This window comes from Meleagris gallopavo, chromosome 3, assembly GCF_905368555.1.
Source record: "Meleagris gallopavo chromosome 3, MGAL_WU_HG_1.1, whole genome shotgun sequence".
In the NCBI taxonomy this organism is placed as follows: domain Eukaryota; kingdom Metazoa; phylum Chordata; class Aves; order Galliformes; family Phasianidae; genus Meleagris; species Meleagris gallopavo.
In genome coordinates, this window is record NC_139406.1 from 78,554,800 (window position 1) to 78,573,281 (window position 18,482).

The 18,482-nt window shown below is 33.6% G+C and overlaps 1 protein-coding gene across 2 annotated transcripts in view; it reads right to left on the minus strand.

The window, feature by feature from the left end:
• The window catches only part of CSMD3 (CUB and Sushi multiple domains 3), a 538,229-nt gene that overhangs the window by 306,958 nt on the left and 212,789 nt on the right, over positions 1–18,482 (minus strand). For both annotated transcript variants that reach the window (XM_085221591.1, XM_085221590.1), the window contains exon 8: positions 4,338–4,415. In XM_085221591.1, coding sequence (XP_085077717.1) covers positions 4,338–4,415 — 78 coding nt within the window. The remainder of the gene's footprint in view (positions 1–4,337; positions 4,416–18,482) is intronic.

Below are 18,482 nucleotides of genomic sequence, written 5' to 3' on the forward strand. Positions count from 1 at the left end.
GTATTCATAAATAATAAACTAAAGGGTTATGTTAAAGAAAATCATTAAAATAATAACAGTAACAAATTCAGTATAGGAAGGCCAGGGAAGATGTGGACCGCAAGCAAACTGGAGACCTGGCCATGAAGGATATGGAGAAATCTGAGGTACTCAGTGATATCTGTGCCTCAGTCTTCACCAGCAAGAACTCTAGCCATGCAATCCATGCTGCAGAAAGCAAATGTAAGAACTGGGAGAAGGAAGATCAGGTTCAAGATCATCTAAAGAACCTGAAGGTGCACAAGTCTGTGGGATAAGATCCATATGCAGGTTCTGAGGGAACTGGTGGAATAAGTTACCAGGCTGCTATCCATCATATTTGGAAGGTCATGACAGTCTGGTAAAATTCCCACTCACTGGAAAAGGAGAAACATAATCTCCATTTCCAAGAAGAGAAAAAAAGAAGATCCAGGGAACTACAGGCAAGTCAGTCTCACTTCTGTGCCTAGCACAATCATGAGGTGATTGGAGTAACCAACACAGCTTCACCAAAGGCAAGTCCTGCATGACAAAGTGGATGTCCTTTTATGATGGAGTTATATCATCAGTGGATAAAGAAAGACCAACTGATGTGTTCCACCTGGACTTGTGTAAAGCTTTTGACATTGTCCTGCATGACATGCTAGTCACTAAATTGGAGAAAAGTGAATTTGATGAATAAACCACTCATTGGATAAGTAACTGCCTGCACGTAGGAATTGCTGCTAGGACCAGTGCTATTTAACATTTCTGTAGGTGACATGAACAGTGGGATTGAGTGCACCCTCAGCAAGTTTGCAGGTGACACCATGCTGAATAGTGCAACTGACATGCTAGAGGGAGGGGATGCCATCCAGATAGACCTGGATAGGCTTGAGAGGTGGGCCCATGCCAACCTCATGAAGTTCAACAAGGCCAAGTGGAAGGTCCTGCACATAGGTAGGGGCAATCCTAAGTACAAATACAGGTTGGGTAGAGAATGGCTTGAGAGCAACAAGGATTTGAGCGTGTCAGATGATGAAAGTCTCAACATGAGCAGGCAATGTGCTCTTGTAGAAGGCCAACTGCATCCTACGTTGCATCAAGAGAAGCATGATCAGCAGATGGAGAGAGGTGAATCTGCCCCTCTGCTCTGTTCTCATGTACTGAGTCCAGTTCTGGGACCTCGAAATAAGAAGGACATGGAGCTGTTGGAGCAGGCCCAGAGGAGAGTCACAGAGATAATCAGAGGACTGGACCACCTGCCATACAAGGACAGGCTGAGCTGGCGCTCTTCAGCCTAGAGAAGATTCATGGGGGAACTCACAGCAGTGTTCCAAGTACCTGAAGGGGGCCAACAGGAAAGCTGGAGAGAGACAGCACATAGCGACAGAATGAGAGAAAATGGTTTTAAACTGGAAGAGGGTAGATTTAGAATAGATATTAGGAAGAAAGTCTTTAATATGTTGGTGGTGAGATGCTGAAACAGGTTTCCAAGAGAGATTGTGGATCCCCACTCTGGAGGCATTCAAGGTCAGACTGAATGGGGCTTTAAGAAACCCGGTCTAGTGGGAGGTGTCCCTGCCTATTATAGGAGGGTTGGAACTAAATGATCTTAAAGGTCCCTTCCAACCCAAACCATTCTATTATTCTTTGATTCTATATATGACAGCGATACTTCAGAACTGAGATTTGTGTATAAGTCATAAAATTGATTTATCCTCCAGCTTTGGTCCCAAGTAAGTAACATATTTAAGCACAAATAAATCCATTCTAATTTCTATTAATTACTTTTCCAAAAATATATGTACAAACACTCTGTATTTGTATATTCAAGTTAATGCTTCCAGATAACCTTAATTTTTCAGTCTTGTGAAATATATCTCTCACATACTTCTCCAGGTATGTATCTATCCACTGAATAGTTGCATGCAATTACATTCCATTTGATAGTAAGTAGGAAAAGGGTTTCCTGTCATGAGTTAAAGGTAGGAAAGCATTCATTCATGATCTGATCATCAAACTGAGAATAAAAAATCTCGAAGTCTTAATCCAGATAGAATTGCATCCCTGTATGACATTTATTTACTTATTAGTTTCATCTCAGCTCTCGCAAAATGAAGTTGATGCCTACTTTTTTTTTCCAGGGTATATCACTGTATTATCTATTACCATTCTAGCTTTACTACATGCAAAACAACTTTGTTGATGCCATGCTTCTGTTCTTACAGAGTAAACCTGATAAGTTAAGACATTTCAACTAAGCATGTGCATAAATGTTTGCAGGATTAGGGCTTATCTTTGTAAAATAATTTCTGAATAAGGAGGATTACATTATATGAGTTACTTGTTACATTCCAAAAAAAGTATAATAGGGAAAGATCCATATGAGATGATAATTTCTAAACACTCTGATAATACAATGCATAATGGTAGGTATTAATTTAACTGTATTTTATTTCTATTAACATCTGAATGACAGTCATCCTTTGTTTTTAAAAAAGACCCTACATGTTACTGTAATGCAGACATCTAGCTGAGGTCACATTGGAAATTTTATCTAAATCTGTAGCTAAATACGTTAAATGCTTTCTCTTAAAATTCACGTCCTAACACAGTGACTAGCTAACCATGTGCTTGATTACAATTCAAAATCTGAGTTACCTCTTTTATGACCTGAATAAAACTCACTAAAAATATAAAACAATAATGTTTTTGTCTTATTAGTGATTTGTATAGGTAATTTACTACTTGTATAACAAATAAATCAAGATAGAGACATTTTCAGCTTTACATAGATTGTAATAACATATTAAATGATATAAAGATTATTTTTAAATAATATGGATATTTTCAAGACTAATTTCATAACGATGTGTTTAAATATCATGAGTGTCTGATACTTTACCATAAGTGAGAATCCTTATTAATGTTTATATAATAAAATATTCAATGATTTGCACAAAACAAATGTATAGAACAACAATCCGTTCTATCTAGCCATTGTACTACTTTTCTAATTAATAACTATGAAAGCAGAGATGAATTGTCAGGCAGAGACCAGTGATGTACCTTACTTAGGAATAAACACTACTGTGTTTATTTTGCAGTTATTTATTTTTGTATATTCACTCTACTTTGCAGTCACTCAACTTATATAAAAAGAACAAAAAGAACACTTATTTTCAGAGATTTTGAGACATTATTTTCAAATAAAACAAAATTATTTCGAGAACTATTTAGATGATGCAGGTTACAGAAAAGTTGAATGTGGCAATATGCTACATAATAAAAGCTAAACAGAAGTATATTTTACTTTATTTGTCTTATTTAGCAAAAGTTAAAAGGTCTTGCTGCTTGAAGACACCTTTTTAATGAAACAACATGTCTATCATATTGACAGTTTAAAACTGAAAAATACATTTAAAAAATGTTCCAATATGCCCTGCTAACTCTTGAACACTGAATCTATCTGTGACAACTTTAAAAAAATGTAAGTAGTACAAACACGTCTAACCTAAGGAGCCTGAAAAGTAAGTCCTTCCACTCCTGTGAAGAATAACAATGTAGTATAAACAGACATATGCTAAGCATGTTCAAATTAATCAATAGTAAGTATTTAAAATGTGGTTCTAGACCAAAAAAGATCTCTATAAAAATGGCACTTTTTTTTTTTTCTGAAAAAGATATCTTCTTTAATGTATTTGTATACAAAATCACTGCTTAATTTACGTTAAAAGGTTTTCTGACTCCTCCTCATGGGTTAATCTGAACTCAGTCCTGTAAGATGATGAAAACTTTCATTTTCTACATTCTCTAATTAATGTTGAAGGCACAAAGGAGATCCTGAATTTTGAAGCTTTCAGTTAGTTAATCTGTTCAAAATGTCAAAGTTAATGAAGAAAAAATGATTTCAGGAAGGGAACTCATATGCATCACTTGAAAAAAATACACAAATGCATGTTTGTAAATAAAGATAGGTTTCAGTACTTATAGCATTTTTCTACTCATACAAATTTTTGATTAAATAACATGATCTTCTCTTCCTAGGTTTCAATTGACGCCTGGGAGGCTGAATATTGATTTATTTGTAAATATTTCAATTTTAATGTGATATTGCTAAAAAAAAAAAAAAAAAAGTCATTCTACAATGCCAGATTTATAGAAGGTCTGCCTTTAGAGTAGAACCATATTTAAAAATTCACCATGCAGACTGAGAAACAGATTTAAGCTAGTTATATTCACATAAATACGTAAACAATTTCATAAACACACAAACAACACAGCACAAACTTCACTCTTGCACTTGAAAAAAGTAACAAAAAAAGGAGTACACTCACAGATAGAAAACTTGTTGCTGTTGTCTTTCCCTGGAAACAATTTAAATCCTCTAGATTTAAAATCTATGGCCTTTTTCACTAATTAAAAAACAAGAACAAAAACAAAAAAAAGAAAGAAAACAAACAAAAAAAAAACATGTATCAGGAAATACAGTCTAAAATATTTCATTTCATTTGACAAAATCTATAATGGAACTATATATAAACTAGAGTACTAGCTACCTAGCAAACTCATATTTTGTCCCTGCAGTGGGAAGCAATGTACTAGAATGAGTACTGAGACCAAATTTTTCATCAGACAAACAAAGGAATTAAGATTTGTAACTATCTTTTTCTCCTGCATAACTGAGAATAAAATGATGGCCAAAGTGTTTACTTCCATGTACCATAAATAGTATAAAACACTATCACAGATTTATGAACCTGGAAAATAAAAACAATAATAGATAATGCTCTTTATAAACTGCTGAATTTTAACTAGTATTTCCACTACATTAATAAAGACTAGTGCTTATCCCCTCGCCATCAAAAAATAAATTAAAAAATAAAATAAATAAAATTACAGAATACTATCATGCCTAAGGATTTATTTTTTTTTTCCTATTGGTACATTTTAATTCAATTATGCTTTCCAGTAATACATAATTTAACATGGAAAAAAAAAATAAAATAAAATAGTGTCATCCACAGCATCTTATTGAATACAAACTGGAATCCAAAATCTACTCTCACATTTGAATTCCATTATTGTTCAAGCAGTATAGGACATTTATAATGTTCTGCCTATATTCTGAAAAATTTTAGAAGCAGTAGAAATAACAATGTATTTTCTGTCAATGTATTTTGGCTTTTTTTACACATTTCAAAATATACATTAAAAATTAGTATTAAATTTGCTAAAAAGACAAAGTTGAGGAAATAGCTAAGGAAGTTACAGTATACAAAAGTCATTCTAAAATTAGCACGTTGGAATATAGTGTCAAGATTTATAGACACTCAGATCTACTCTCCATGCTGAAATGGCTCCATTACTTCTTTTAAAAATCTACCCTAGCAATGTCCGAAGCTTCATGATGGAAGAATCATGTTTATTCAGGAAATATATAGATTTTAATATCTATATTATGATTTTTCTGCCATAGAAAACTGAAATCTTCTACTCAGGGAAGAAACATCACATTATTAAATTAAGTATACTGGGCAAAGTTACTGTTTTAACTAAATACACTATGCCGTTCTACTGTTGATTCTGCAGCTGACTTTTCCTTGCATGAAAATCCTTATTTGCAAAGTTTTGTGGAAGGAAGTTTTATCTCACCTTACCTCCAATCCCATTGTTAAACTATATGAACAATAAAAACCTTTATTTTGGACTGTCTTTTTGATAAAGGCAGTTAATCAAGGCAAAACACATGGCCTTAGTGATCTGTAATCATTACCATGCACAAGAGCATAAGAAAAAATCAGGAAATAACCAACATGCTACGAAGACGATTTATAGGACAATTGAGAAATCATAAGAGGTACTCTTACACTTCCAATAGAAGAGACTGTACTTTCTTCTAAGTACCTACCTACTTTTTATTTATGGCTTTTTTTTTTTTTTTTTTTTTAAGGCTTCTATCTCAATACATAAAATGATCATCATCATAATAATGTATAAACATTGCCATTGATTCTGGGAAGTACATTATGTGAAGAAGTTGAATGTATCTATTGCCACAAAGTACTATGAATATTTTTATTTCAAATAATTGAAGCTCGTATAACAATGGTGTAGTTAGAAGAAGTCATGAATACAACAAATGTATGTTCATACAGTATTTCAGCACAGATGTACTGGAATAAAAGCAATGCTCTTACATCATTGTATGAGATTTCTAAGATGCTGTTTGTACATAAATGTTAATCTAGATGTAGAGCTGCAAGTTTCTTTAGGCTTACTCAGAGCATCAACATAAAATAATTCGTAATTGATCAGAAGACAGAAACCTAGGTATTCATACAACACCTAAGTAAAATGGGAGTAGGTCTGAATGATCTCAGTTGCTGGTATGGGTTTCAATTAGTACAGTGTGTGTCCTTTATTTTCATAAACCATCATATCAACCTAACAAAAAAAGAAGATGGTGTTTTTGCTTCTTTTAATCCTCAAGCACCTATATAATATATCCTCAGTTTACATACATGAGAAAGAGAGATCACATCTACAGTAGAACTGTGAAACAGCCATGAATTTCAAGTTTAAATGCTACACCTTGTGTCTTGGAAATCCCAAACATCGATACAGACTGCGGGATAAAGGGATACAGAGCAATCACACTGAGATGGACTTGGAAGTAGGACTGAATGAAAAACGTTGGCAATGTATTCTTGCAGCCCAGAAACCCAACCACATTATGGACCACATGAAAAAAAGTGTGAGGAGATGTGATTGTCCTCTTTGATCTACTCTTCTGGGACTCCGCTTGGAGTATTGCTTTCAGCTCTAGGGCCTCAAACATAATAAGGGCATGGATGTATTGAAATGAGTCCATAGGCAGATCATAAGGTTGATCAGAGGGCTGGAGCACCTATTCTGTGAAGACAGGCTGAGAGAGCTGAAGTTGATCAGCCTGGAGAAGTAAAGGCTTATGAGAGATCTCGTTGCAGCATCTTAGTACATAATGGGGGCCTACAGGAAAAGTAGTGAAGGACTCTTCGTCACAGTGTATAATGATAGAACAAAGGGTAATGGATTTAACTAAGAAAGGCTAAATTTAGATAGGAAATTGAGAAGAAATTCCTTATTATTAAAGAGCAAAGGCACTGGAACAGGCTGCCCAGAGAAGTTGTGGATAACTCACCCCTAGAAATGTTAAGGGCCAGATCAGAGGTGTCCCTGCCATCCAAAGGGACTGAAACTAGATGGCTTTTAAGGTCCCTTCCAACCCAAACCATTCAATCTTTTTTAAAACTGTTTGCATCACTTTGCTGCAGCTATTAAATACAAGGAAAGCAAGCAACTCAAAATCTCTGATTGTTCTTTACATTCACAGAGTTGAAAGAAACTTTTAACTATGTTTTGTATGCTAGTTTATTTAAGAGTACTTTATAGTGTGAAGAAGTAGATACAGACGTGTATTTTCCAACATGCCTAGTCGCTAAAGAATGTGTTAGGGTCAGTATGTATATACATGCATACAAAAACAGCTCCCCTTCCAAAAACAAACAAATAAACAAAAACAACAAAACTGAAAGAACAATAAGTCTACTTTTTAATACTTTCAAAACTAGGTATTATTTTTCAAATGCCAGTGTGGACACCAGGGAAGAAAATGTGAACTGTTTAAAAACAATTTTAGTATGCATGTGACAGTAAGCACAGTGGATTTCACTTTTCAGAGGGTTCAAAGGGTAGATTCATGCATCACATCTAAGCTAGTTCACAGAGAGAAATAGACACACTTGGCCTTGGATACCTATTTTCTCATGAGATGAGTTTAAACTTTTATATCCTCTTTTCTCTCTAGGTAATTCAGATGTGATAATGCTGCAAACAGCTAAACATGTTCAGACTAATTTATTCTCATATTTCTTAACAGCCAAGACATAGGACAAATAGATGAGTCTAAACAAACAAGATACCCCTGAGATGGCATACTGGTGCAGGTGGAAGGAAGAGATAAGATCCGCCAGTGCTTTAGAGAATACTAGAGCATAAATTAAAACAGATGTGAAAACAAAGTTTTTTATGCCCTGACCTTCAATCTACTTCAGAATCAATTTCAAAATAACAAGATCAAAGAAATCAAGCTGTTCAGAGACCAAACTTAATAAGTTATTAAGTCTATTATATCTGCATTAGAATTAACCGTTAGTATCTCAGTTTAATTACATAACTATAGAGACTGTCAAATCTATTTTAAATCTATAAAGAGCTATCTGGTATAGTCATATCTCAATTGCTATATGTAAACAGAAGTTCATAATGTTATTTAATACTACTTTAAATAGCTGTGGCTTATAGTTTAATTTTGTTTTTGTTGTCTTAATTCTTAAATTTAAATATAATTAAGTACATATATTTGTGTTTATTTAGCTGGGGCAGAATTGGTGGTGCACATCTCCCATAAAATCTCTGACAGTCATAAATGTAATTTTCATCATATGATCTGATGAGTGTAAACAGTAACATCAGAGCTACTCGATATTGATTCAGAGATTATTTTAAAAAATTCTGAAAATCTGGAAACTGTTCAGGCATCCGCCTTGGAGCATACATTCAACACACTTGTGTTTTTTTCCCCATAAATGGCTTTGATACACAAGAGAAGATAATATAGACTACGTAATTGTTTCTAAAGCTGGAAATGTATTCTGCAAATATAGAAGATGGATCTAAATGGTTTATTGAAGAAAGAAGAATATACATAATTATGAAAATGAATAAATCCATGCATGAAGTTTGCACATGAGATGAATGATCTGAGATTCAGGTAACAGAATAGACTCATGTACATGCTAGACAATTTATATAAAAACTGAAATAAGTTCAGAATAATTTAGTTTCAGTCTTTATCTAAAATAGTTTCCCATTTAAGATACTGAAATTTCAAGTACTTCTAAGCAAAGTTTTATTACACTGGCTCACAAAATCAGAGGCTGATATTGGTAGTATGGTAGTAGGGGTTGAACCTTTCCACTAACATCCATTACATTTTTTTGACATGCAACAGATGGCAGCAGAGGGGCAGTCTGACAATATGACATCTGACATTTAAGTGCAGTGTGGAATATAATTCCTTCAGCGGAAAATAATGCACCTATTGACATTCACTGACTCTTGCTGAACATTTCTGGAAACCAGTGGATGTTATTAGAGTGAGGCAGATAGGTAATGCATTTCAGTAGTCATGACAAGTCATGTCTGCTGGTGCAGATTTTTACAAGAGTGGTATGTAGGCTCTTGATCATTGCTAGTGAAAATGCACTGCTGATGAAGATAATTATGATGGAAAAGTTTCTCATAGGTGAGAATTTGATCTATCAGTGAGTGTTATTGTGATCTTTGTATCTATTGTAGTTTCCACAGAAATAAATAGGAGGCATTAATTTCAGATCGACTTACATATGTTCCTATGTAGTGTTTCATGAAATATGCAATATCTCTGGAAACAAAGGCAAGTTGTGTTCCCCCCTCACAAGCTCTCTATTCTGTTTCTCATTTTCCACTTTCATTTAAATTTGGCTGCAGTTGCCTGAGCATGCTATAGAAAAGTTTTTGACGCTACATTGTCTCAAGATTTTTTTTTCCCTCTGAATTTACATGATGAAAATTCTTCCCACATTTCTGTTACTTAGAAAATAAAAATCATGATCACTTTTTCCACTTGCACTGAGCCCAAGTATTAGGGAACACAAGCTGACATTAAAGGTTCAGAATTGCATAATCTACAGCAATAAGTATATTCTCTGGATTTATTTTATCCAAGAAATGAGTAATTTACTGCTTTCTAAAGGCACAAAAGACAGTTTGGAATACAGTTCAGAGTAGAGTGGTGCAGAACAAGTAAATCACTCATTGTTCAAGAACTTCAAAATCTGATTATGGCAGATTTTCCTTGCAGCAATTACCATTTCTAATGACATTCTCTGGTCTTCCCAGTGCTTAGATGCAGATATGGCAAATAAACTGCATATTATACTTCCAGGCATGTCTAATTCAATATACCTGCTCCAGAATTAGGTCTACGTGCACAACCATACTCTTCTTTTGGCTGAAAAATATAACCAGTGTACAGCTGCTGGAACTGCAAAGTTATCACAAAATTTATGTAGGAACTCATCCAGTTATGTTTTCATTACAAATTATAAAAATTGTAAGTATTTGAGTTCCAACTAATACAAATAACAAATTTAAAGTAATGTAGTGATTATTTGAGCTATGTAAAATGAAGTAGAACACGTAATGATATTAAAAAAATCTACTCATACAGGTTACAGGTATATAATATTCATTACATAATATGTTATGACATGTTATTAATAAATTAAGAATAATGAGGAGATGTAGCTACTTTGCACAAATGATCTTTAAAAAGCTTAAGGTAACAGTTTTTCTAGAGTATATCAACTTATATGATAAATTTTCTAATTTGGAAAAAGTACCACTTAGGAGAGAAAACAAATATGGCTCATCTGTAAAAAGTAATGAAAAATTGCACTAATGCTGGTTTTCATATTCTAATAACTATGTATTTGATTTATACTAACATATCACTAATATATCGTATGATCATAATACAAAAACCTGCTTTACAGCAGAAAAGTAGAGACAAAGTAAGTCAGAAGACAAACATAAATTACACAAGTTAACATGTCAAGTATAATGAAGAGCTCTTAATAACTGCAGAAACCATAAGAAAAAAAATAGAAGAGCAAGGTAGCAGCATAAAGTTGGCATATAAGTATGAAAAGAGATAAGTCATTTAAATTTATATACTGGAATCACTGTTATATAACAGATGACATAATTGTGAGAAAACTAAATTACTCTATCATTGTATGTATGCATCTTTACTATTATGTCATTGTAGATAATGACTGTGAAATGTAAAGGAAATACGTACAGACAATCTAACGAATGATACTGCTTTCATAAGAGTTTTCATTAAAAAAAATGTGTAAGAAAAATTCCAGTAAGTTTGTTGGCTTTTTTCTTCAATAGATGTTTCTATGGCTCAGTGTTAGTATGCAATATTGTTCAATTATAATTTTCTGGTTTATCTGCTGGATTGACTTATCAAAGGGTTTTTTTAAAAAATGTACACTAACTCTACTCATCTGCTGATTAAATGAGTAAAATTGTTCTTCTGTATATGGGTAAAAAATAATTTTATGACTTCAGATTCATAAAAGTTTGTTACAGTGACTACTGAAAACACATACCAGCAAAAACAGGGCATTCCTTTCAGGAATACTTCAGCAAGTATACAGACTCCATCAGTCAGGAAATTCTGTACATTCTTCACATAGAGGATTACAATACAGCTAGGATAGCACTTTGAGATACAGAAGTGCAGGTTTTACTTTCCTGTTTTTCTACACTTACATGGTCTTAAGAAAAAGATACACTGCACTGCTAGTCTTTTCTAGTTGTTTTACATATAGCATCTAGGAACAGCCATAAATATGTCTGCATGATTTGGAAATATTTTTTTTTTTTTACTTTTTAATCAGCTGCTTTCCAAAGACTTTGAAACTAATATCACCATTATCAGTTCTTATCTAAGAAAAATCTTTAACAAACCATGGATTATCAATTTTCTTCATCAAGCATAACATATCTATGTGTCTCAATGCACATATGAGACAGGTAATTTCAAACTTATTATGAAAAAACATACAAATACAGTTCAGTAATTAAATGCTTGAGTCCTAAAATTGTATGTCTTGCTAATAAACACATATTGGATTAGAAGAAACAAAGAGAACAAAAATCTTGTATATTAATATTCTTATAACAAATAAGAATCTAAAAATCAGACTGAAAAATATATTGACTTTCTTCATACCACAATCATTGTATGCCTGAGTTTTATTCATGCTGAAGGAAAAAGCCCATTAAAAAATCTGCAAACAGGTCCACACTGGTTTCTTACCAAATAATCTCTGCTTCCCTGCTAATATTTTCCTTGGTCTCCTTCTAAGTAAATCTCATAAAATTCAGGATGTAGGAATATATTTTCTATCAAATCCTTAAAGTGCGTACATCAAATATTCACAAAGCAGTTCTCTATCATTTACTGAATCTTTAAAAAATTCAAGACAGTTAAATAACTCCATCTTCAAACTTTTTTTTTTTTTTTCCAAATGAGTTTCATTAGCACCCTATTTAATTCCTCTTTCATTTTCTCTTCTACTTTGGTTGTTTTCATTTTCTTATTCTCTCTTGCTTTGAAATAAAAATTTAGAATTAAAATAAACTTGTCGTATATCTTAAAAAATTCCTTTAACTCACAGCAAAAAGAACTACGGGATTAATGGAAAATAACCAGTATAAAGTTTTGTTTTTATCTTTTTTAATAGTTTCTTCCTAATTATTATGATCATACTGCATAAAGTCAGATATTGAGTAGCGTAAGGCAAAGTGTGATAGTTAAGTATTCTAAAAGAAGTAAGGGGGAAAGTCAGAGAAATAAGAAAGGAATGGAAAAAATGTAGGGGGGAAAAATATTGGAAATGGAGAAGAGGAAATAATGCATACATCAGTAAAATGAATAAAAGTAACTTTGAAAATAAAAAGCAAAGTAAAATAATTAGAGCAAAAGAACTTTCTTCTTCCTTCCTCTCCCCCTCTCCACACAAGCTTTTGTCTATAACAATATAGCTAAAATACTGCAAATATTTGACGTTTCTGCTTTGTAGAAGGAGAATCTAAATCCAGAGTATTGAAATGTGTTCAAATCTGCTGTTTTGTTGAAAATAAATGGGGTTTAAGATCCTAAAAATAACAGTCATTTTTTGGACTGCTACATGAAGACTACAATCACCCTTTAAGTTTTCTTTCTAATGTTTGTGCTTGACTTCACGAAGCAATTTTTTTCCTCCAACCTTCGTATGTCTATATCAGACTTATTTTTTCTGTATTTCGTGTGAAAATCTAAACTGATCATTTACGAACTGTAGCAATCACATTGCTTATACTTTGTCACATAGTTTATACCTTGCACTCTTTTGTATCTACAGTATAGAGAACTTTGGGATGGACATTGTTAATGCAGAACTTCTGAATCATCCACTGTACTTAATCTTGTCTTAAAAAATCATTTCATTCTTTTCCTCTTTGTGACATTCTAGGTGTGAACAGGTATCTACTTGACCATACTGTAAATACTCTTTGTCACTATTCATTTAATTAGGGAGGGAAATAAATAAAGCACAGTATTTTATACCTGAATATATAACATCAGAAACTAAACCACTTTTCAGGAAAAGAGAGAGAGAGAGAGAGATGGTTACAAGAATTTGTTCAATACAGAGCTTTTCTTATATGATAGAAGTTAATCCTTTTATTTTATGATAGAAGTTCAGATCCATTAAAATGAAGGACAAAACTCCAGTGACTTAACTGGAGATATTTCATTTTCAATTGTCATGGTTTCATGATTTTTCATTATCGGTATTCCACATCATAACATCATGCAATGTACTGGGGGTTTGACTGCTGATGCTCAAGTTCCGGGTGCCTGTCCAGCGGAGAAGAGCAGCTACGTTTCCCCAGGGGGCTTTGCGGTCAGCGAGGAGATATAACTCCCGGCAAGGTCACCTGATGCTCTCTTCTCTGCCTGCGCTGCTTCGCTTGCGCTTCTCTGCCTGCGCTGCTTCGCTTGCGCTTCTCTGCCTGCGCTTCTCGCCTGCGCTTCTCTGCCTGCGCTTCTCATCTCAGCGTTGTGGTAAGGCCGATCCACCATCAATTTCACATTCTCTCTCCTTATAAAATTCTGTTGATACCATATTTAGTAAATTACTTTGTTTTACCTCAGATTATTGCCACTGTTTTCAATTATTTTGGGGTCCCTTATTTTCTTTTTTTTTCCGGGGGCGCGGATCCGCGGATCCCTCCGCCCTTCTAGTCACGGAACCGGGCCGAACCAGCCCGTAAACCGTTGACATCAATCCACCTCCTTTAATAGAATTAAGAAGCCTTTAAAAATTTGTTACACTCAATTTGTAAAATTATTTACACTTAGTGGTCCTTTTAAAAGCCAGAGAAGTATAATATCATGTCAGCAAAAGTGAACATCAGACTTGATTATATTTGGCACTGATTGATCAGTGATTCTTCTCAATGATCTGAAAGAAAAAAAAAAAAAAAAAAAAAACTCTGCTACTTCTATATAATCAGCTTTCATTTTAATTTTTTCCTTTCCTTCTATCTCAAGATTTACTTAGAAATCTTGACACATCCTCTTTTTCCACTGTAACTAGAAGATTTCCATTATTCTCTGTAGTATTTTGTTAGGATGAGTGTGTATTTCTGCATTAAAAATGAACATATATCTTTAGACAGTACAGATATGCCATGAAAGGTCTCTACAGAAAAATTTCTAAAATATTTCCCATTATGCTTACATATACTGAATGAAAAATTTTAGGAAAAAATGCAGCTAATAAGAATTCTAGAATGACTCAGTAGCAATGATAGCATTTCTAAACTGAATTCTTCATATAGGAAACAGATTGTAGATAGGATATAAATGCCAGATTATCTTCAACTAATGAAGTTACAATCAAGCTAACAGTATTTAAATACATTAATAAGGTATTTAAGAAAATAAATAAGGTAAAAATCACATTTAATTTCTTCCTGACTTCTCATCTGAATAAGATGAGAAGTTTCATATTACAAACTGCAATCTAGTATAGATATGTTATCTGTTAACTGTTATTAGAAGAAGGAATACACTTTCATGAGCTTGGATTCTTGGTTTCATGAGAACTTAGAATTCAAAAGATGCTGTGTTTCTCTTATAAATATATATTTTTTCATTAGCTAATCAAGTTGCATATTGAAAGCAAGATTTTCACCCTTCTTCTTCTTCCTCCTCTTTTCAGAAAACTTCTTCATGGCAGTAACAGGAATTTTTCTCACACCTCTCCCTAATACAGAATCACAGAATCACAGAAACAGCAAGGTTGGAAAAGACCTACAAGATCATGCAGTCCAACTATCCACCTATCACCAATAGTTCTCACTAAACCATGTCTCTCAACACAACATCCAAACACTCTTTGAAGACTTCCAGGGTCAGTGACTCCATCATCTCCCTGGGCAGCCCATTCCAGTACCTGACCACTCTTTCAGAGAAGTAGTATTTCCTAATGTCCACCCTAGATCTCTTCTGGCGCAGCTTGAAGCTATTCCCTCTGGTCCTATCACTGGTTACACAAGAGAAGAGGCCGACGACCAGCTCACTACAACCTCCTTTCAGGTAGTTATAGGGAGCAACAAGGTCTCCCCTGAGCCTCCTCTTCTCCAGACTGAACAATCTCAGCTCCTTCAGCCGCTCCTCATAAGGCCTGTGCTCCAGACTCCTCACCAGCTTTGTTGCCCTTCTTTGAACCCGCTCCAGGGCCTCAATGACTTTCTTGCAGTGAGGGGCCCAAAACTGGACACAGTACTCAAGGTGCAGACTCACCAGAGCTGAGTACAGGAGGATAATCACTTCCCTGTTCCTGATGGCAACACTGTTTCTGATGCAAGCCAGGATGCCATTGGCCTTCCTGGCCACCAGGACACGTTGCTGGCTCATGTTCAGCTGAGCATCAATCAATACCCCCAGATACCCAGATTTCCTCTACACAGTCATCCAGCCACTCCTCCCCAAGCCTGTAGCATTGCCTGGGGTTGTTGTGGCCAAAGTGCAGGACCTGGTATTTGGCCTTGCTGAACCTCATCCCATTGGCTTCAGCCCAGCTATTCAGCCTGACCAGACCCCTCTGTAGGGCCTCTCTACCCCCAGTGTACATAAATACGTTTATTTCTGTATCTATAGTATTGACTCATTTGTCTTTAAGTTCTCTAAATACAAGAATTTGCTACCTGAAATATTTATCACTTCATCCTATCTGATGTTATTTTGTAAGATGGGATACTCAAATCAATATAACATCAGTATAATTCTTTCATTTCATTCTTTCATTCATCTGTTCAGCCTGAATTCTTTTTAAAGAAGAAATGTAATCTTGTGCAATATTTCCCAGGAGATATCAGTGCCACCTTAAAAAAAAAAAAAAAAGTATTTGTACTTCCTTATCTCCTATGGAAATATTTCACTGAAAGCTTCTGGGTTTCCTTTTCTCTCTCTCAAATAGACAGAATAAGAAATCTTCCTTCTGTCATTTCCATCTAATAAAATGAGAGAAGAAATTCTTCAGCCAGCCTTTGAAACAACCAACAGTTATTTTGAAGTTCACATGTTGAATGTAAAAGAATAATTTTTATCTAGTAGACTTAGCTTATATTTCTAGTTGGTGCTGTACATCCCTTTCATGCAAACTCAATTTAATAATGAAAACACAGTTTTTGCTTAGAAATTTTGAAAGATATTTTTTACAGAACTATCCTACAGAATCCAACAATATGATTTTTATTCTGTTGTTAGCCCTTTACACCAATGCCAGTTTGTCATAAAACATAACTCTATTCTGACATCACTTGTAAAATTCTCAAAAATTACACATACAGCAGATGTTTACTAAGTTGTAAATAAAAAAGTAAGTTTTCATAAACTGTATTTAGTACACTAAAATTTTACTTTTTTTTCAAGAATTAATTACTTTACATAGATTTGCAAGCAAATTTTCTGCTTGCGAATGCAGGAAAAGTGTGTTTCCAGAACAAAAGCTTTTTTTTTTTTTTTTTTTTTTTTTTTTTTTTTTAACATCTATTAAATAGAGAAAGAATTTAAAAAGGAATTTACATAAACTTTTTAAGGAAGTCTTATAAATATCTCCACTGGAATTTAATGTGTTTGTCAAGATGAGTAAATGTTCCTGAGTATTTATTTGTTAAATAGAAGTTAAAATATTTCAATAGAAGTGTACTGAAAACTCCTTAAAAACACCTGTGGAGCATTTGCCCATATCAGAAATTACTTTCTGTCATTAACAATACTCTTACATTCACAAGTACTGTCTCAAAATGTGACAGTATAATGATGATTGCCAAACAAAATATTGATCATTAGCAAACAAAAATAGTTACTCTTTTACTCACTATATGATTACCCACTTCAATGTCATACACATGTATTCAGTTATGTGGTTTTGATATAATAAAATTATATTTTGAAGTATTGTATACAAAATGTTAACAAAATCAAGACTTCAAACATAGCATGAGAGAAGACACTACAAACACAACTAGGTGTGGATTTTGTTTTCTAGGATAAAATATACAGGTTTCTTCTCACCTGTGGATGCTTGGTGATACTGGTTTAATTTATTAAAAACAACTAGCATAACACTGATTTAGCAAAATCTTGCTCTCAATTTTTTTTTCCCCTGGCATAATATTCTGTACTTTAATATAACAAATCCACTCAGAGGGGCTTTACATATATATTACATAAGCCTTACATATTAAAGGACAGATCACAGAGGAAAATGACAGTGTGAAAACAGTGGAGAGGACATTGTTGATCAATGATTAATAATAGGTGACAGAAAAAGCAGAGTTATTGTCAGATTTAACTGAAGAGACACCATACTCATCTCTCTAAATCAGAAGAATTTATTATAGACCTTCAGCTACTCCCTTCTTAACTTAAAATAAGCCTTCTTTCTCCTCTTTAAACCTGTCTAAAATGTTCTTAAAAGAATGCTCAAATACACAATCAGTAAATAAATAAATAAGTAAATAAATGTCAGATTTACATTGATAGCAATAGAATTGAAATTTAAAGCTATTTTGTGACTTCTATTTCATTTACAAACCAAATATAGTGCGGTTGTTTTCTGGGGGGGGGGGGAAGAGCATTGTTTTTGTTGTTTTTTTTTTTCCTCTCTCAGTAAACCTACTTAAATTATATAATATTTTTAAAAGCTCTGTTGTTTCAATACATTTTAGTAAATTAAGGTACGTTAATTTATAGCAGAAGACTCTCTGATCCAGTAAGATAACAGATTACATTCTTAAGTCATCTTTAGAAAACAGCAACCATGTAATAAGACAACTACAAATTGCTTGTGCTATAAAAGATGTTCCTCCTCAATCTGATTGTGCTTATATGTTCTCCAGGCAAAATAGCTTACAGTGAAGCAATGGAATAGCAGAAAAATAATAATAAATAATAGGTAAATATAGTACTCAATAACATTAAACTGAAACATCAAATTGTGTATCATTCAAACAAGGACGTGAAATTTCTTTCCAAATGTCTATGCTGGTCAAATTAAGATATTCTAGCATTGCAGTTTCTCATCCTACTATTTCTGATATTGTCATTTATCTTTTAATGCAATAAACTGTGCTTTGCATTTCAAGCTCACTCCAAGTAATGTGTTCATTATTAGTATTTTTGCATATGGATTAAATAATCTGAACATAGGAATATGTCAAAACTTTACTTTCAATACTAAATAGGCAACAATGATTTT